We start from the raw sequence: 19,923 nt of genomic DNA on the forward strand, positions 1-19,923 counted from the left end.
AGTTAGCTTTTGAGGAATTTATCCAAGTCCATCCGAAGAAGGCCAAGTCTACCAAAGCCCATGGTCCTCCATCAATTTGGATCCCTCCCCCTAATGGCCCTTTCAAGATCAATTCTAATTAAGGGTGTCAATCGGTACGGTTTTGATACAGTACCAACTTTGAATACTAAAAAATAAAACTGTACCGTACTTAATTACACGATATGGTACAGTTTCAGTGTTTGCAAAAACAGCTTGGTATAGTTTCGGCATTAAATCGGTGTAGGAAAACGGTTTAACATGGGATCTAGTGCAGTACATTTTTTGTACAAATAAACCCATGCCACTTTTGTTCTTAGTTCATTAAGATCTTAATGAAATTGCACTCAAACAATCGATAGAATATGATATTAACAAAGACAAAGCAAATAAATCTAATTAATAAAGACAAAACAAGTAAATCTAAGAAGAGGAGTGAAGGACGAAACAAAAAATTGAAACAAGGAATTAGAGATAAGGTAAAGGTAAAGTATTTTAATTGTAAAATTACATTTATATCCCTTAATTTGGTATGGTATCAATTCGGTACGATTTTGGTACATATCGACAAGATGAGTACATGAAACAGAAATCTGCACCAAGAAATTTGGTTTTGATACATGATCAGATCGAATTTTGAAGAGTGCAGTTTTAAACGACACAGTTTGGTACGGTTAAACAGCTTTGATACACAATTGACACTGTTAATTCTAATGCAACGTTAAAGAAAAGAGCCCACAAGAAGGATTGGGAAGCATCATTAAGAGTCACTCGGGGCCCAATTGAGACCATCTCAGAACCGTCCCAGTTTAGCTCCCCTCCAAAAGGAAAAGCCTTGGCTATGAGGAAGGCTATCCTTTATGCGCTTGGAGAAAGTCGGACTACAAGCACGTTATAGAGCTGGTTAAGAATGATCCATTTGCTGTGGACAATTACTTTGTGTCATGTAGTTGGTCGGCCAATGTTGTGGCGGATCACATAGCAAGGAGTGACAAAATCTTTGTCAAGAATGATTTATTAGTTTGTTTCCATTGTGGTTGGCAAAGTTATGTAACCCCTCTCCCGTGTTTTACTTGATTAGAAGTCAGATTTACCCAAAAAGAAAGACAAGAAAAGAAAAAGGGGAAAGAAAAAAAAAAATCCTTCAGCCTCAAGTAGCTCACCGGATTGGGCTTGAGCCCTTTATGAGACACTTGCAATGCTGACACCTCTTTTAACTTAGTTCATTCCTTACGATCGAAAGCTTTAGGTTCCAACATACCAATGGAGCAAGCCTTACTCTGTTCTTCCTTTTCTCTCCATCCATTCCTATAGTGGACCATTCTTCAATGAAAAGCATTAGTTTTAAGTTATTTCTAAGAGAAACAGGGGCGGAACCAGGATTTAATATAGGGGGCCGAAGAATGGAAGTCAAGATTGGGAAAGCACCAATGGTTTTTCGCTACACATATTGTATGGGTCCTTACGATCCATTATTGAGGGTCCACGTATGAATTATTTTATTATATTAAAGAATAAACTCATAAATATTTTGTGGGGCCCACACATATTTGATAAATATAGATAAATTATTGATAATGATAGTTTTTTTCAACAAGATATAGATAAATTAAAGCATCAGTAAAAAAAAAAAAAAAACACATGGCTTCAACCTTAAAATGTCAGATGCAAACCAAAGTTTTTTTTAAAGTAAGAAATGCAACCAATGGTACTTAGTTACCTTAATAACTAAAGACATTTTATTTATAATATAAAATCAAATAACAAAAATTGTAGGCAAAATAAAGAAACAAAGAATATAAAATCAAATAAAAAAATATAAAAAAATGAAGAAAAAAAATAGAAACAATAAATAAATTGATAAATAAAAGGAGTACGTAACTGTGGGGAAGATTTTTCCCCCAAATTTTCTTTAATCCACGTTTATAAAAAGGGAAGAATAAATAGAAAAAAAGAAACATAAGAGAGTAAATAGGAAAAAAAGAGGAGAGGAGATACGAGAGAATATAGGAATTGAGGAGTTAGTTTTTAATTATAAATGACATTTTAGTTTTTAATTATAAATGACATTTTGAATATCTAATAAGATTTTTTTTTCAAAAATCTCCTTTAATCCACGTGTATAGAAAGAGATGAGAATAAATAAGAAAAAAAGATGTGAGAGAGAAGTGAGGAGAATAAATAGGAATTGAGGAGTTAGTTTTAACTAGAGATGATTTTTATACTCATTATTTTATATTTAAAAGTTGTTCTCAATATTGGAGGAGGGGACCAAATAGTGACATTCCACATATGACAAGAGGAAAAAAGAAGAAAATTAATATAAAAATCCAAAATTTAAAAGAATTAATTAAAATTTTGAAAAATCCGGAAGGGGGCCATGCCCCCCAGCCCTTAGTAGGTTCTCCCCTGAAGAGGAAGAATGTAAGGTAAAACCAATCCAAACCAGGTGGTACAAGCAAAGTCACATTCAAATAGACAATTGATCCTCAGTTTCCTCTTACTTTTCGGATTTTGCTTCAGATTTGTACATTTAATGCATAGGATGGTCACCATGTGGTTGGGTTTAATCCTAACGACTCGTTGCATATCTTTTGCACTTAAGTAGTCTAAGCAATGAATTACCAAAAAAAAAAAAAAGTAGTCTAAGCAACGAATGGTCTGGATTTAAAATCCGACCACGTGAGCAACCATCCAATGGCTGTAGAATAGTACTGCGAATTAAATGCATAGGAGTGAAGCAAAATCATCACTCTTCACACCTTGGGCAAATTGCACAAATGGGTAATCTTTTCTCTATCATGTTCATGCCCATTTGAACATGCTCTCTATGATAAATTCCTATCCCACTAAAGGGTAAAAAAAGAAAACAAAAATTTAGAGGGGGACGGGAGTTGGTTGGTTCGATATGTTTCTAGGTGGGCTAACTCTGTTGCCGATTCCCTAGCTAGAAAGACCTGGTCCATGACAAGTAGGACTGTTGGTCTGTTTCTGTTCCTTGGATTCTTAAAGCTTGTACTCCGGATGTCTTGAGTTTTTCTTGCCTTACTTCTAATTAAAGTCTATTTACCCAAAATTTTTTTTTTAAAATGATTAACATTTATATGCCCCTCTACCCTTTTCCATAAATGCTCATTTAGAGGAGCCGTTACTCCACCGTTTTGTCACCAAAAAAATGTGTTGATTATCTTTAAATCAATTGATTTCGACATTAATTGTATTTACATATATAATGATAAGTATTAATTATCTTTCGATTAGAAGATGGAACAAGGCAACTAAATTTCTCATCGTTGAGTACCAATTTGAATTAGGAAGATAATTGAAACTGTTTTTACCAAATCTTTAGATTTGTTATAATTAAACTTATATTATAATTTTCGTACTTTCAAAGGTTTTTCTATAAATTTGAAAAAGAGCAAAAATTGGACGGCCGCTGTAAGAAAGCTAAATACAGCTGTGACCCAAGGGAATTAAGGACCCACAAAGATGTAAAATGTGGACTAGATACCTAATCAACGTTCTACATGAAAGAAGGTCCGCAGAAAATTACCCACTTCAACATTTATGATTGGACCTTTGTCCAATAAAAAAAAATTAGTTTTCATTGTTTTCCATTAATTAGGAGACTGAAATTTATACACAACAAACCTAACGAAATTTCTACCGGAAAAAGAAAAAAAAATGATTTATTTACAAGGGTAAATAAGCCAACACAGCTCAGAAGGTCTGGTGGCTTCTAAAAGTTCCTAAAACAGGTAAGACTTCACCGCGTCACGACATCGTGACAGATTCCGTGAGAGGTTGCGTGATAGAACGGACCTGCGTTTTGCCGGCGAGGATTTCTTTGTCCCCTCCTGATCGGCGTCAGATACGATAACGGCGTCGGAATCCCACCAGGTCTCTTCCTCAGATTCAATAGGAAATCCAACCTTCCGTAAATCTCGCACCCTTACGCCGTTATTTTCATCTGTGAAGTAAACTTCTCCCACTTCGTCGGAATCTAAACCGACGACCCTTTTCCACGGCGGTTGCAACTCCGCAAAAATCGCCGGAATCTGACGACCTGACCTGGCATCCCAAACCCTGAATGCCATGTTGCCACTTTCTGCCACCCCAGCTGTCAACACCACAGACGGCGCCGCTCTAGAGATCGCCGGAATCTGATATCGGGGACCACCATGAAAGGAGTTTACAGTTTGATCCTCATTCAAATCCCACATTGACACGACACTTTCATTTGACGGACCATCAAAACGTAACCCTAAACCTAACCCATCCCAAAGCTTCACAACGCTCCTGCCTCTGGCGAAGTCAGACCAAGAAAACTGGCGACGGAGCTTCGATTTGTTAACATTGATTTCGTCTTCGTCGTCATCGTCGTATCTACTAGAGCCTGCAACGCGGAAATCTTCGTCGGAGAGTCTCCGATTGTCGAATATTGGTGAGTTGAACAGTTCGTCTTCGTCGTCTGATGAAGCTGAGGAGGAGGAGGAGGAGGAGCAGCTCTCATCGTCGTCATCCACAGGAGGTCTATGCAGATTTTCTGAATCTAGCGCACCCTGCCGCTTGCAAAGTCTGAGAATGGCAAGTTTGATCTTGTTGATGACGCCACTGAAAGCAGCGACGATAGCAAGAACCAGAGCTCCCCAAGTCCAGAAACTATAATTTGGAAAAGAAATTTCGCCGATGCCCACAAGATCGATAACACGGGAAATAATGGATGGGTTGCCCAAGTTGTTGAAACCAGAGTCAAGAGCGCTTATTCTGTTAAAAACTGAGATTTCCAGTGCTTCCATAGCAACCTGTTGCAGAGAGAAAACCACTAGAATGAAGAGATCTATCTAGCTTCTAAATTGGCCTGAAGTTGAAGATTGAGAAATGTAGAATTGATTTGAAGTGGGAAGATTAGGAGAGAAAATGAAAGGAATGATGGGGGGTTTTATAAGCAAACGAGGGAGAGATGGTATAATGCTGAGATGGTGGATAACGCTTGTGAACACGTAAGGAGGAAAAATGAAAGGGCGAGAAGGTTTTGGAGGGAAGAAAACGAAGACAACAGAAGCGATGGGATTGCTACGAGCTGAGTCAACACGTGAAACGCATGCTGTTGGGGTAATTTTTTTAGTGGGAATTTTAGAAGAGGGGAAAAGGGTATATTCGGATTTTAGGACCACATGACGTAGTCACATAGGCCATAGCTCTTGGCCTCTTGCTGCCGTGCTCTGCACGTTTCTTTTGTAGGATTGGTGGAAGAGTAGAGTAGAGTAAATTCACAGTCGAAACGGGATCCAAATTTTTATGAGGTGTCTACCTGCCACGTAAAACCACGTGGCCCGATAAAAGAGTCTATCCGAATTCTGAAGCGTAGTTGTAGTTGTAGTTGTTGTGGCGAGGACGTACCACAATTCTCAAATAAATCAATAAATAAATAAATATCGTTATTTTTTTTTGGTAGGCGATTTTTATATATAGGAGTTATTTTCTTTCTTTACAAATTTCGTGGTTGTCTCTTCGATAGTGTGTTGGATAAGTTTTCAAATGTTTTATTGTAGTGGGCCCCAGTTATAGCCGTGACAATTATTTTTCATTATTATTCTGTTAACCTCAGCCTTTTCCTCCAAGTCTGGATCACCTCTCTTCTTCATACGTGCTCGACTTCAGTACTGCACAATTAATGTGTAATACTATGTTGCAAATGGTGAAGAGATCAAGTAACCGTCAATTTTTTCAAAAATGTAAAAAAGAACTAAATACCGAGCAATTTCCTCCTTATATGCATCCATGACAGTCTTCTATCATACGTATTGTGTGATGGTCATGTTTAAATATTGGCCCTATCTCTAAATATCAAGAAGACGCATAATATTCAAATATGGATCCCACACAATTATTGTGAGATGAAAAAACAGTGGAGGAGTATATAATGTTCCCCCAATGGAAACATGATCGGATGCTTCTCCTCTCACCTTTCTTCGTTGTTCTTTAATCCATAAAAAGACAAAGGCATCTCTCCAATTCCTCTATTATATATTTAAGAAAGTGGGTTTTTTTTTGTTTTTGGGCAAGATGGATGATGTGAAGTGGTATCTTTGTGCGTGGGGCGATGACATAGCTACTGAGGTATTAACTAAGGTGCATCAATTATTGGTTGAAAGATAGATGAGGTGGACTTCTCTTCCAAATTTATGGTTGAAGTCTGGGAAGAGAGCACAATCTTCTATCCTTTTAAATGGAGAACCACAACTCCACTAGGATATCCATAAGAATTTTTTTTATACAAAGAAGATGCTATAATGGGTCCCACATTTAAAGCATGGGTCCCACATTTAGAAATCAGATTTGATTGTGCTCTCTTATGAGGAAAATACAATTATCTATCCTCACAACATAGAAGAACCAGATATCTATAAAAAAATCTGGTGGGGACATATCATCTACAAGACTACAAGTCTTAGAAGTAACTTCAATTCAATTGATTCACAAACCTACGAAGATTTCTCACATAATAAGAAAACGAACAATAGGATAATTGTAGACATCTTGCTACGCACTCTCCGAACTATATATGGCAATGAATGATTTCAATTAAAACTTGGCTTTATATTATGAATTATAATAGCCCCCAACCACCTACGGGTTTTGTCTCATTTGTGCAATGGAGAAAAGTATAATGACCTTAGGATGATAGCTAACCCTTCATCCAAGGGTGCATAAAAAGTAGACTTGATTGGTCCATAGGAATTTAGGTTGCGAAGATTAATTACATTCTTATAATCACAAAAATATTGGTCAATAAAAATATTATTCAATTAGCAATGACCAATATTTTTTAGTAAAGAAGTCAAAAATTCGATTCTCCTTGGTAATATATGTATTAATTCCTTAACTCAATTATATATAAAACCACTACTTTCAAATAAAATAATAATAATAATAAATTACAGCCACATAAGCAATCGGACGTAACATAAGGGTCACACATGAAACTCGTGATTGTTTACCCAAAAAAAAACACAAAAAACTCGTGATTTTAGTGTTTATTTTTTGGTCACGTTATCTAGTTGACGTGGGTAAAAGCTTTTAGTTTATTTTGTTACCAAAGCTTCATAATTGCAGCAAGAGTATTGTAGAATCTTAAACCAATGCTTTAAATACCATTTTTAAGAACATTATAATAAACTCGAAGGTACTTTCGGAGATAAGTGTCTCATATATTTACGTGAATTCATATAATTAGAGTTTGATTGTAACTATAATTGTACTTGTAGGTGAAACCAATTTTATCTTTACTGAAAAACCAACATAAGATCTGGGAAAAGTCTTTGCCTATTTCAATAAGGATAGATTATAATTCTTCTAAAAGGGAATAATTTTGTGTGTAAGCAACAAAGCATAGCCAAATGACCAAGAAGGGGAAAATGCGGAAATTCTAAACCGGCCATGTGTGGAAGAACCATCACCTTTGGTTGGACCCTATTGACAGCAAATAATGATTATTGCTACGTTTGGTTCGTCAGTAAACTCGAGAAAATTTTCAGGTTTGAACATGTTGATATCACATTCGTTAGGTATAACCGTATAGGGTTTGACCCTCGAAAGATGAGTGGAAGAAGCACATGAAAAGCGTGATCTACTCATCTACCTAACATATATATATATAATTTTAAACGTGCAAAGAAATTTACTTTACTGCTCTTACGTATAAGTGTATACTTCCTGGTTTTTGACTCGAGTTTCCAGCAGATTCTTGCAAGCTACCGTCCCACGCGTTTGGGAACTTGGGAAGGAAAATGTCTACACTCCATATATCCTCATAATTTTTCAGTGTAAAAACCCCATGTATCCTTATATTGGAGCTTAAAAGTTGGGGAAAAGAAAGAAACAAGAATAATCTATGTACATGCTTTTCCCCCACCTAATATTTCTTATCCGTATGCCCTTCAAAAAAAATCACTGGCAACATCATGATACATTTTTCTCATTATAAGCTTAAAATAATTGGAGTGACAATTGAAGAGGTGAACTAGTTATGGAAATACAATAAAAGAAGACAAATACTGAGAACAAGGGATGGCAGCAAGGGATCACACCTAAGGAAAATTCTTCTTTTGGAAAGATGACGACTTTAAGAGGGATTAAACTCATCCACTGTGTGGCAACTTGCTTGCGCTGCAACAACATTATTCTGAAGATTGTAATGCTCCTGTGAGCACTCATCTATCCACAGAATAGGAAACATAAACTATACATGTTATTCCACATAATTACAAGTTAGTATTTTACTTCCTTTTCTTTTCTTCTTTGCTTCCTTCAAGTACAACTGGAGCAGCTGGTATGCTGAACCACCACTCTCTCAACCTCCTTGTCCACCTTTCTGTGCTTGCTTTCCTCACAGGTGAATACCTTGTGAAAATCTCTAAAAAGACCAGGAGGATGATGTATTTAGCAGGTACAATGGCCAAAACCAAAGCCATGATCAATAACCCAATAGCAGCTCTTTCACTTGCCTGCACAAATTATGCAACTTTCGTGAGACAAGAATGAAAGCATATAACCCAGGGAGCATTGCTGGAACCATGAGCCATAAGGAATCTACATGGAATATGTGGGGTTGGAAAAAGAGGGAGGAAGAGGAGGGAAGGAGGGGAAAAGAGAAAAAAGGGGGAAGAGGGGGGGGGGGTTTAGCACAGAAAGGAGATTGCTTTATTTTATGTTATCCTGAGCACTGCAGCTTGCTCATAAAACTACACTAACCAGATAACATATTTTTAACAAATGAAGATCCGACCCATTAGCCTGAATGGCACCATACGGTTAGTTCCAATTTCCATGTATATAACACAGTCCAGTCTGAATTTTTTGAATCAGCTTACAGCTAAACTCAGATTAACCAGGAGATCTAAATGCTGAATCGCTAACACCAATAAGAGTAAGACTATCGTTTACATTGTCACCTGGTGTTGAGTTTTAGGAGTACTTCATTGAAGGTAAAACCAATAATTTGAACAGTGTAAACCACGTCATTTATCATCCCTCAGCGTTGAGTAAACATTAAGGATGATAGACCTCAAGTTCATATTATGTCTATTTCATGCTCAACCTATATCTGTTAGCTATGCATTCCTACTCCCTATCTGATTTAAAATTTGTATCAATTTCTAGTGCAAAAGGATATTTGATCATTCTCAGAAACTACATAAATTCTGATGATCATAATTGTAGAAAAGGATCTAAAATTATACATCTAATATACAGGTTTTAATCATTTTGAAGTTTCAATCAAAACATGAATCTGATACGGTTTTATTCTCCCCTACTTGTTAACATGAAAACCACACTAATGGCCTAGAAATGTGTTGCAACCTAGGTCTACGTCTAGGGTTTTAGGTAAATTCCCTACGCTTTAGGGTTAGCCCAGGAAGGTCCAGCAAGGGGGAATAGCAGAACCAAGGGGTTTAGGGATGGTTCTAAGGTCCAATCGAAGGCTGGGATTGGGGTTTAGGTCTGACTTAGGTTAAAATAGGGTTTTGAAAATTTCTGGAAAATTCGATTGGAGAAGAAGAGTTGCAAAAAATTTCTGGAATTGTATAGCTAGGCTGATGGGGCAGGTGGCTGTTAGGAAAAGGTTCTAGGGTTTAGGGCGATGCTAGGGGAGGATAGAGAGGGTCTATGGGGGCTGGGGAATGAGGTAGAATAGGAGAGGGAAGTCTGCTGTGATGCAGGGAGGGAAGGGAAGATCGATGGTGATGGGAGAGGGGGTAGGGATGGGTTGAAACTGCAGGGAAGGGGTTAGGGGGCTTTTTAACTTGCAATTGATAGAGCTTGCTGGAATCAGTTGTTGAATGCATGGCGAAGATGATGGAAGTCTTGAGTTGAAGAAATAAGAGCACAAACCCAGGCACAGGGTACCTAAGAGGTTCCCAAGACTCTTCAAGCCAATTTCTCAAACTCAATTTTCATTCAATAAACAAGACTCTCACATTGAACGATTAGGCTATTTATAGCCTTCAAAACCCAAATAGACTTAAACAACGACCCCCAAACTAATAGGGGTCCTACAGTCCTACTTGACCCTTAAGTTAACAAAGACTTACCACAATAGGACTCAACCACTAACAAAACCAACTTAAGATACAGTTCCTTAAAATAAGGAATCCTATCCTAACCAACTAACAACTCAACACTAACAAACAATTAACTAATTACACCAACTAGGCCCATAAAAACAAACATGTAACCTGGACTTGACCCAGCTAAATATGACTCGAACCAGGGGTGGAAAAAGACCAATTTGCCCAATTTGCCCCTGGTCTATTCTCCCCCTCTCCCCTTCTCCCAAACACAGACAAATAAAAAAAAAAGGTTGGCTCACGCTCTCGCTTGGGCCTCTCTATGGGCTGTCCGGGGCTGGTTACATCAAAATGTTCAGGTGATTTCCAAGGTTAATTATATAAGCAGGTGAGAAGAGTCTGAAAAATGAGAGATTCACCTCCTTTTTCTCAGTAGGATATTGGTGTTTTACTCCAGTCCAATAGTTGCACTAACAGTGAATGACAGAACTTTGGTTGCAGTCACGTTGTTCAACACCATCAGTTAACCTTGGAGCTGGATATTTTTTGCTTCTGTGATTCAATTCACATATACTATTTGCGTTTTATTGGATTGTTGAGTATACAGAATCGGTTGTAGTTTAGCCATCAGTTTAAATCTATTCTGGTTAATTGCAAACAGATAAGTCCAGTATTTTTGTTGATTTCCCATTATATTTGCAGCTGCTGATTCATGTTTCCTGCACAGAACAGTAGACTAGACTAAAGTGAAAGTATCCAGGGTTTCATCCACCACTAGTAAATGCAGACCAAATTGAAAACTGATATCCTGCAAAGCAACACTTTTTGGGATGGCATAGACACTGGTAGTAGAACTACTTTTTGGTTCCCTGGAATTGTAAAATAGTTAGGTTCTAATAATGACTTGGTTAGTTTTACAATTGCACTGTTTTATCGTCCAGTGGATGATAATTAATTTTCATAATGGGATTTTGGGCATTAGTTTCTGCCCGAGGACAAGTTCAACCTAGGTATTCAGAACTCTAGTATTTAATTGATTTTGTTTGACTGACAGTTCCTTTGGTAGTCAATTGGACCAAAGGGTGTAATATCTATTGAAAAGTTTTAGGAGGAAAATGGTATATGCAGAACTTGCATGAGCCATCAACAAAGAAGAGAGAGCAAAACCTGAGGGAAAGCACACAAGAGCAACGCCCGTAACTTGAGAAGAGCAATGTTCCCTTCTTGTATAAACTCTTCCATTTGGGAAATTGAATTCTGAACTGCCAAAAGTTGCTCCATTGTATTCATTGTTGGTGGGGCTGTCACCTTGACCTCATCAACAGGTCTCCCTTGGTTATAAAATCGAGTAAGCACAATAAAGACAGCAACAAACAGAAGGACCAAAGCAAATGCATACCCTAGCCATCCCCTGCAAAATATTTTAGACAAAGGTTCCAGTTAAATGTCACTAAATGCAACAAAAAATAAGCAATGGTGCACATACACATATGAATGAGATCAAATAAAAAGAAAAGAAAACAGATAAAAGGGTGGAACAAGAGAAGTTGCCAAGGAAAAAACCATCTTTTATGTAGATTCAAGGTTCAAGCTACAATACAGACACAAGAAGAAAGGCAAACAGCAACCTAGCCTCAGCCAATGAGCCAACCTATCAAGCCTAGCCTTGTTAACTTGAGTTCAAGTTTAGCCCCAACTCTCGGACCAGGTTTGAGCCCATTACGTAACCCCTTTCTTGATGTTATTTGTTAATAGAGTGCATAGGAGATGCTAAGAGTTATACTTTGTTATTTGTTTCTCTTTTACTCTAGTACATATTTTGTTGTAGATGGCTACTAGTATGATACTATATGTTAGTTGCCAATTTTAGGAGTCTCTAAAAGACTTTTATTTATAATATAGGCTAAAGCTATTGCTATGTGTGTATTGAATTCTTCTACTTGTTTGAAGGAATGACCTGCCATGACATACTTTTGTGGCAACCCAATAAGGGAATTTACTGAGATATATGATGGTAGCATCTGCCAAAGCCTGGAGCATGTCAGTGATCTTGTTTGGGTTGCAGGGTTGAAGACTCTGCAGTATGTCACAAGCCAGTTAGAGTAGTGCCTATATTCTTTATTCATCATGTTGCAAAGCAAGAGTAAGATACGGGGTTTTCCAAGACAGGCTTTTGGGTGTTACTCAGATATCTCCATTCTAATTCCATCACATAGTGAAACATCTTCAGCTTGCCCAAGTGGAGTAGCACATTGCATTGGTGTGTGGACCCTATTAAATCTTTGTGTTGTCTTGGTCTGTCTTCCTTTTTGTCTGTCATATTGTCTTTCGTATTCATTTTAACAGGTATTAATAAAGAGAAGAGGGCTATAATAATCCTTGACTTCATAACCCCAAATACTATGTTCCTTCACTGCATTTTTTTTTGTGAAACAGGTGAATCTGCAAGAGACAGCAGGCTACCAAGGGAGCAGGACTAACTGGTAAAAAATTAGTTGAAGCTTTGGATCAGAAATCTAGGTTATATCTTGTTCCCTCATCTCATTTCTGGTGCTGAAATTTCAGGTTCACATGTCAGTTCAGTCTCAACTCTAAAGTAGAATACTTATGTAATGTAACTCCTTTGGATTGTTGATGCTATAATACAGGCTGCTGTTAAGTATGTGTTTAATGATACAATCATATGGCTTCTATTGTCACTAATGGCCAGTGGCAGTAGGATTTTTGTACTCTCAACATCTGACCATGAGTTTTATGGTCAGCTTTGATATCTTTAGTATTTCAGTAATTCAATCTTAGGTCAGATATAAGGTAATAATAAAGTTATAAAGATGATCACTTTAATAAGAAAATAAAAAGATAAACTGGTTACAATGGAGCTAATCACCCCCTATAGCATGTGCTGCCCTCAGCCAAAGGCTGCCCAAAACCAATCACAAAATATCGAATGTCCTCCCCTCACGTCTTCCTCCCCTTACACATCCACCAACAGTAGTTGGTTATGGTAACTCTCTGATGTGAACACAAGGACCCCCTGGCCGAAAGCTCAAATGGGCCCCCCAGGATGACTCCAAGAAACCACACCGTAGCTCGGCCAAACCCCTACTTGGGGGTATTTAGGTCATTTAAATTCATTTATGAAATTAATTTTAGAATGTTTCAGAATATTGGTTGAGTCCAGCTGGGTAAGGTTTGGTTCTGCTCAAGAGTCCAGTTTGACTTAATGTAGGTTGCTTTAGTCTTAAGTCATCTAATTATCATGTGCTTAAAAAGATAACTTAAAGCATGTTAGAGATATTCCAATCTAAGGGTTGCAATCTTGCAGTAATTTGATTCTCCTTTGAAGTGTTTGGATAAGAGTCCAGTCCTAAATGTAATGGAACCCTCATAGTAAGTAGATCCTAGTTTGAGTTAGAGTCTTTATTTTCAGGCTATAAATAACCTTTTTCATGAAAGTTAAGCTTGGACTGATTAATGAATTGAGTGTTTTGCCAAGAGGTGGAAGGGTTCCTTTGAAGGGGACCCTACAGTTGTCTAGTGAAGCATTCTAAACTTGCATTCATTCTTCAAAAGCATTCAAGCATTCGAGTTCTAATTTAGTTCTGCAGATTCAGCCATCATCTTCAGCCTTCAACCATCAATTCCAGCAAGTAAAGTCAGTCTTCAATCTGCAGAATCCAGTTCAGATCAGTCCTGAGCAAGTCCAGCACCCCTACAGACCATCGCAGATTCGCAGCCCTCTCCACCCCTGTTCTGCTCCTGGCGCACAACAGAATTCCCCTTCCCCTGCCTTTGCAGATCCCCCCCAAAAGTACAGACCCATAGAAACCCTCCCCACCCTTCTGCGACTCCCTTAGACCCATCCCCAGCCTCCCCAAGCCACCGTGACCATTCCCCATTCCCCTTCTTCCCCCACAGCACCAATCCTAACCCCATTAGGAACCACTGATTCCTGGCCTCCTCTCCATCCCTTTCACCTCCATTAGAATCGCTGGAAGCCTTAGATCATAGTCCTAACCTTAGTTTTCCCAAATCAGCCCAATTTTGGGAGTTTGAAATTTCCTGCACTTCTTTGTCTTCAACAGGAATTGCAAAAAATTTTATTTTCAAAAAAGCCTAAGTGCTTAAGAATCCCAATCCTCATTCAATGAAACAAATTCTGAACTGCAGAATATTATCATCCGTAGGTCTGAACAGCAGGCAGCAACCCCTTCTTCCTTCCCCAACCCTAGCTGAAATCCTTGTTGGACTATTGAGTTCAAATTTCAAATCCGAACCTCTATTTACAATAGAGTTCAGATCTGGTTAACAGTCTCAGCAGGCTCTAAACCCCATTAGGAACCCTAAAACCCTTCCCTCTTTTGCTGGAACTTCCTGGGCTAAACCCTAAGTCTAGGGAATTACCAATTTACCCTTTGCCCTAGACCTGCTCTCTCTCTCTCTCTCTCTCTCTCTCTCTCTCTCTCCAATTGTAATGCTCTCAGGGCCCTATCAAAATAGGTAAACACACTGGCATACTTCCCAAATTCATTATTCATGCAGATCCTTCTCACATTCCTTTACAAGGGAAGCAATTAGTAAGACAAGAACCTACTCCTAAATCAAAAGGATATACCTTTAGCAATTCATTTAGCAAGTAAATTGGAGAAAAATCACAAACAACATAACTGACAAATAAGTGTTCTACCTGAAAATGACATAACTTGAAAAGGAGGAAAACACCAAGGATTTGAAATGGTCATCCCATGATGCCAGGAAAATAAGATACTTTCCAAGTTCTGACATAGGGAAAATTAATTCCTGCACACACAAAAGAAAAAGTGGAGTTGAACCATTAATACTAAACAGAATCTATGAACTCCACCTTTATTAGTTAAGTTTGGTGTGTGCTTGAGCAAACTATCAATATTACTGTGCTATACAAATTTTGTAGCTCACAAATAACTTGGTGGTAGATTTGGCAATAGAAATGATCTAATCTGGATTGTAATGTAACAGAAGAAACCATGTATAATATGATAACATACCTTCATCACCGCCAGATTGGTGTCAATACCCTCTACTTTGACTCCATCAATAGTTGCTTGTGCCAACTCCACTTTCTTGAAGCTCTTCCTGGATTCCCTAACTGCTCTTTCTAATGTAGTTGTATCACCCACAACCATCTCACCCACAACAAGTCCTGATTCAGGAACAGTTGAACTTGTTCCCAATGCAATCCCTAAGTTAGATAGCATAGCTAAAGCAGATATTGAATGCATCCCACTTCCAGTACCCAAGCTGTTAGTCCTGTCTGATTCCAGTGAAGCTGACATCCTAGCAAGAGTTTCCAGTATTAGGTCACCTCCTGGAAGATGATCACAGAGACTGAACATCAGAAGTGTCTCACTACGAAAAGGAACAGCAGGGGCTACTTCATGAACAGCTTGTAATCGCAGGATTCCAAGTATAGCTTTTGAAAGGACTTCTTTCCGTTGAACTCCTTCAATCTGGAACTTTCGAATAAATGCATGAGCATAAAGGATCTCCCTAATAATGGCTAACCAATAATCACGACGAGTGTGTCCTTTCAACTCTGGAAACTCGATCACAACTGGTTCCAGTCTGCAGAGGAAGTCCAAAATAGTATTTTAAGTATTGAAACATCCAATTATGTCTACAAGACATTTATGCAAACCAGATGATAAATGAACACCATATGATATGATGAGACTTGACGTACAATGAGATCGACTTGTATAAGACTGCCTTGTCAAAAAGCCGTGTGCCCCAAGGTCCCGTTAATTCAGGTTTGACAGTCTGTTTTAAATCATCTGATAAGTCATACAGTTTTGGCTTATCATAGGAGACAACTCGTACAGCCTCAAAGTAAAGCGCATGATCGGTCAAAGTTAATCGGCCTGCATTTGAGGACAACTAGAAAATAGGTAAGAAATTTCATAACATCATACTAAAAGAAGGGTAATCAAACTGATGAGCCAAGACACCTTTCCCAACATAGAAATCATGACAGGCAATTGCCCTTAACCATAACCCAGGAACCCACCAGGCCATGTAGAAATCCCGACATGTTGGAGAACTGGTTGGGTAGTGACAGTCCCATCTACCTCCAGAATCTTTTCTCCTTTTGATGATCGAAAGGCTGAAAGAAGAGATGATTCTGATTGCGTCTTCAATTTTTTAATTGCTCTGTCCAGAAAGACATTTTGAGGTTTAGAAACTGCTTACGTTGTGGTGCTTACCTTCACTGAGAGTCATACATAGCATGAAGCTACAGAAATTAAATAAAGAAGCTTCCAGAGAGAAGAAACGAGTAATTAATTAATTAATATTTAATAGTGAGAAGTTTCTGTTATGGGCCTCTACACAAGATTATTTGACCATGTCATGTGCTTTGTTCTGCTATCATCTCTAAAGCTTTCACTGGCCAATAAAAGTTGATGACTTAGTGAAGGAGGTGAACCTCTACACTTCTGCTCAAGCTCCTCTTAAACATTACTTTCAACTTCTGGTTGTCTTCAAGTTAGACAAATATCGACAAATTGGGAAAAACAGGTAGGTTTAAGATTCTTCAAATTCCTTGAGATGGCACTAACTGAAAAGATACAAAACATTTTTGGACTTCTAGTTCAGATTTAGTCACCAATAACAGTGGGAGGACCTTAGTTATATCTTGGACTGGACAAGCATTCATCAGGTTTTTAATATTAAGATTGTTAATTACAACGTGGGTGCCTAATGTATGATATACTTAGGATACCTTTTTCATATTTCTAACTTTCTCCATACCACCACCTTTTCCAACAAAAGTGTTCTTTCAGCTAAAGAATGCCAAATTCGGCTACCCACCACCGATGAAGCCCCTCCAGGCCTTCGCCCATCTCCCTCATTGGCTAGCTGTTGTCCCTCTGTGTCCCTCCCTCCCCCCCTCTCTGCTTTATCCAGCAGCTCCCCCCCCCCCCCCCCCAAAAAAAAAAAAAAAAAAAAACCCAACCTTTGTTTTTCTAACTCTCTCCTGCTCTTAGATGAACATAAAGGTATAAAAGGAGGACAACAGAAAAGAAACAGGGAGTGGCTTTACAGACTGCAGAATCTCGAGAACATGTCTTGGACCCAAATAACAACAAGACGGATTGCCTTGGTGACTTGTTAGCATTCCACAGAAATGAGCAGAACAGTGAATACACTAGAATACGAGAGTCAGATCTCAGCAAATTGAAAATTTGTGAGATCATTCATTGCTTGTTCATTAAGGGATTACATTCCTCTGTAACTAAGTGACGACGCTGTAAAGGCAGGAATAATGTATTGCAGCCATAAATAAATGCAATAGTTACACAGATTGGAGGTTACCAGACCAGCTGTGCAACTCAGGATTGAACAACCAAGGATTGACGGAGGAGTAAAGGACAAAGCTCAACCAGATTGTGGGCCAAGACAAAAGGTTGGTGAGCAATTTCGAGCATAATTATCTTAATGCTATGCCACCTCTTCCTTAATTTATGACATGGGACCTTATCAAGGTTCCATCATGGCATGCAAACAACTTGATCGCCTTGGCCTCCTTGCCACCTTGTTGTGTCTTGTTTGTTTATACCATAGCAGCCTTGGTGCCTTGTTTTTCCCCCCTACCTTCTCCAACACCACTGCCGCCTAACTGCCTTGCCTTGGAAAGTAGAAGACACCAAGTTCATGGGGGTAGTGGACAACAAATAATGCACGAATGTGGTTGAATGTTAGGGAATTAGGAAGGAACCTTGAAGCTTGGAATGATCCTTGTTTAAGCCAAAGATGTTCTTCTGGGGGATCCCAAATGAATGTATGGGGTGTATTTTCAGCACATCTATTAGGAGCTGGTGGAGGATATGCATTGCCAGACCAGGTTCTCTGTCACTCCTTGCCCCTGCTACTTCCCCCCTGCACTCTCTCTCTTACCTTGGCTCATGAACCCCTAGCACCTCTCGCTCTTGATTTATCTGATTGATCACCCATGAAAGTTATGAAATGCAATGTACCCCAAACATAATATATCAAAAGTGAAGTACTCAAAGACCCTATAAAATCTTATCATATAGATTCTGCTTGACAAAAGTATACTACATATAAAATAGCTCAAAAATAAGTGAAAAGCAAACATGAAATTTGAATAGTTGGTAGTTCTTTAGAGAACTCTATGGTATTAGAGTTATAACCGTGAAGTCCTATTAACATTTTTATTACTTCAGTTCTGCAAGACTAGTAACCCTAGAGAGATAACATATTTAAGATTACCTTTAAGAAACAAGTTCACAGTAAAACTACCTTTCCAATCCGTTAAGGTACTTCTCGTAGACAGAGAAATAGAGCCGACCTCCAGTAGATGCTGTAAGCACTTCAAAAAGATTGTCACAGGTAACCACATCACTAATTACAGGAATTGCAGGAGCTATACGAGAAAAAGCCTCTTGTCCAACAGTACTCTCCTCATCAACCTGCCAATTTATCAAAGGTGATCAATTTATTGTCAGCCAAAACGACACTCTAAGACGTCTAGTTAAAAATGAGGAAAGGTTCTTTACGACTTTAACCTTGAAAAATCAATACCCATTTGAATCTATGTCAACGACCCTCTGACTCAATTAAAGATGTCATAAAACTATTACCGTCACCAAAGGTTGGCTTGACGCACCAGGAGCTTCCCAGGCTAGCATCATGTCATATGTAAGGCGCCGGAACTTCTTATCAGAAAGGTTACCAGTCATCTGGGTAGAAAGAGCGAGAGCTCTGAAGCAACAATACTCCAGAAAGTTCCTCGCAAACCGAGATGGATGCTTTATAGAATCAGAAGCCTCAGAGTTGAAATTCTCACGGAGTTCTTCCATAGACATGTCAAGAATTCTGCATCATTTGTTTCGGTTGTCTACCATCAGGAAATTAATAAAATTCTAGAAGTGACCACATACGAAACAAACGGCAAAATATAATTGATGATCCTTTTAAACCTAATCCACGAGCCAAGATTTTGAAAAAAACGAACAAGGGACGAATTCCAGAACTGAAACGCACCTTGAACACCGACGAACAATTACATTCGCCATTGGGGAGAGCTCATGGAGCCAATTCTTTCCAGCGGACGGCGAATTCTCCATTTCCTCGAGTTCCTCATCGAAGGTACTCTGATTGCCAAGCAACCACTTGAAGGATCCCTCTCTCACGAGACCCTCCAGCATATTTCTTGTTTTGAATACCACTGCCATCCAATTTTCTCCTCCTCCTCCACCTCCTCTTTCTCTTCCTTTCTGAAACACCAAACCCTCAACCGAGTCTACCAACCCAATTCATCCCATGCCCAAAAACCATAATTTCAGAAACTGCTCGAAATCAAATTCGAAACAGGCAACTAAAACCCCTTTACCCTCACGACCTAAATAACATTTCCACTGCTCATAACAAAGTACCTGAAATCAAGATCAAATTCATGACTTAAATTGGTAACATCGAAAAGATTCCATGCAAGATTTCACAAACCCACCTTAAATCTCCTTCGTAAAAAAGTTTTAATGTGATCATAGAGGGACGATCAGTGTGATTCTGAGTTACAAGTTCACGCAAAGTGCATTTTAGATAGAAAAAACAAAAAAGAAGATAGGTAGAAGAGAGGTTTTGGGCATGGATAGAGTGAGACTTGAAAGATCAAGAAGGAATTAAGGAATGGGAATAGGTGGAGTAGGTGGGGAAAGGATATCGCGACACTGAAGTTTCTGTTCACTACACCTTGCATCCATGGCAGATGACCGGTGGCAGACACGTAGAAATCAATATAAGCTTAGCAAACCAATCAAAAATAACCAAA

The 19,923-nt window shown here is 38.6% G+C and overlaps 2 protein-coding genes across 3 annotated transcripts; both read right to left on the reverse strand.

The window, feature by feature from the left end:
* Positions 1 to 3,515: 3,515 nt before the first annotated feature.
* LOC149012565 (uncharacterized) lies at positions 3,516 to 5,046 on the reverse strand. The gene has a single exon (XM_089158118.1). The coding sequence runs from the start codon at positions 4,815 to 4,817 to the stop codon at positions 3,768 to 3,770; it is 1,050 nt and encodes a 349-aa protein (XP_089014244.1). The 5' UTR covers positions 4,818 to 5,046; the 3' UTR covers positions 3,516 to 3,767.
* A 2,717-nt stretch (positions 5,047 to 7,763) lies between these two features.
* On the reverse strand, positions 7,764 to 19,850 carry LOC149012566 (heat-inducible transcription repressor (DUF639)). Of its 2 annotated transcripts, none has more exons than XM_089158535.1 (10): positions 19,603 to 19,850; positions 19,137 to 19,510; positions 18,734 to 18,968; positions 18,393 to 18,562; positions 16,138 to 16,280; positions 15,814 to 15,991; positions 15,119 to 15,695; positions 14,779 to 14,891; positions 11,259 to 11,502; positions 7,764 to 8,528 (listed from the first exon to the last, which is right to left on the reverse strand). In XM_089158535.1, the coding sequence occupies exons 2-10, from the start codon at positions 19,325 to 19,327 to the stop codon at positions 8,301 to 8,303; spliced, it is 2,079 nt and encodes a 692-aa protein (XP_089014661.1). In that variant the 5' UTR covers positions 19,328 to 19,510; positions 19,603 to 19,850; the 3' UTR covers positions 7,764 to 8,300. The 2 variants fall into 2 exon arrangements, with proteins under 2 accessions (XP_089014661.1, XP_089014660.1); XM_089158534.1 differs by having other exon boundaries at positions 19,137 to 19,528.
* Positions 19,851 to 19,923: the final 73 nt, after the last annotated feature.

Source organism: Hakea prostrata, chromosome 6, assembly GCF_041222555.1.
Source record: "Hakea prostrata isolate BN-2017 chromosome 6, UWA_Hpros_2, whole genome shotgun sequence".
NCBI classification, from domain to species: domain Eukaryota; kingdom Viridiplantae; phylum Streptophyta; class Magnoliopsida; order Proteales; family Proteaceae; genus Hakea; species Hakea prostrata.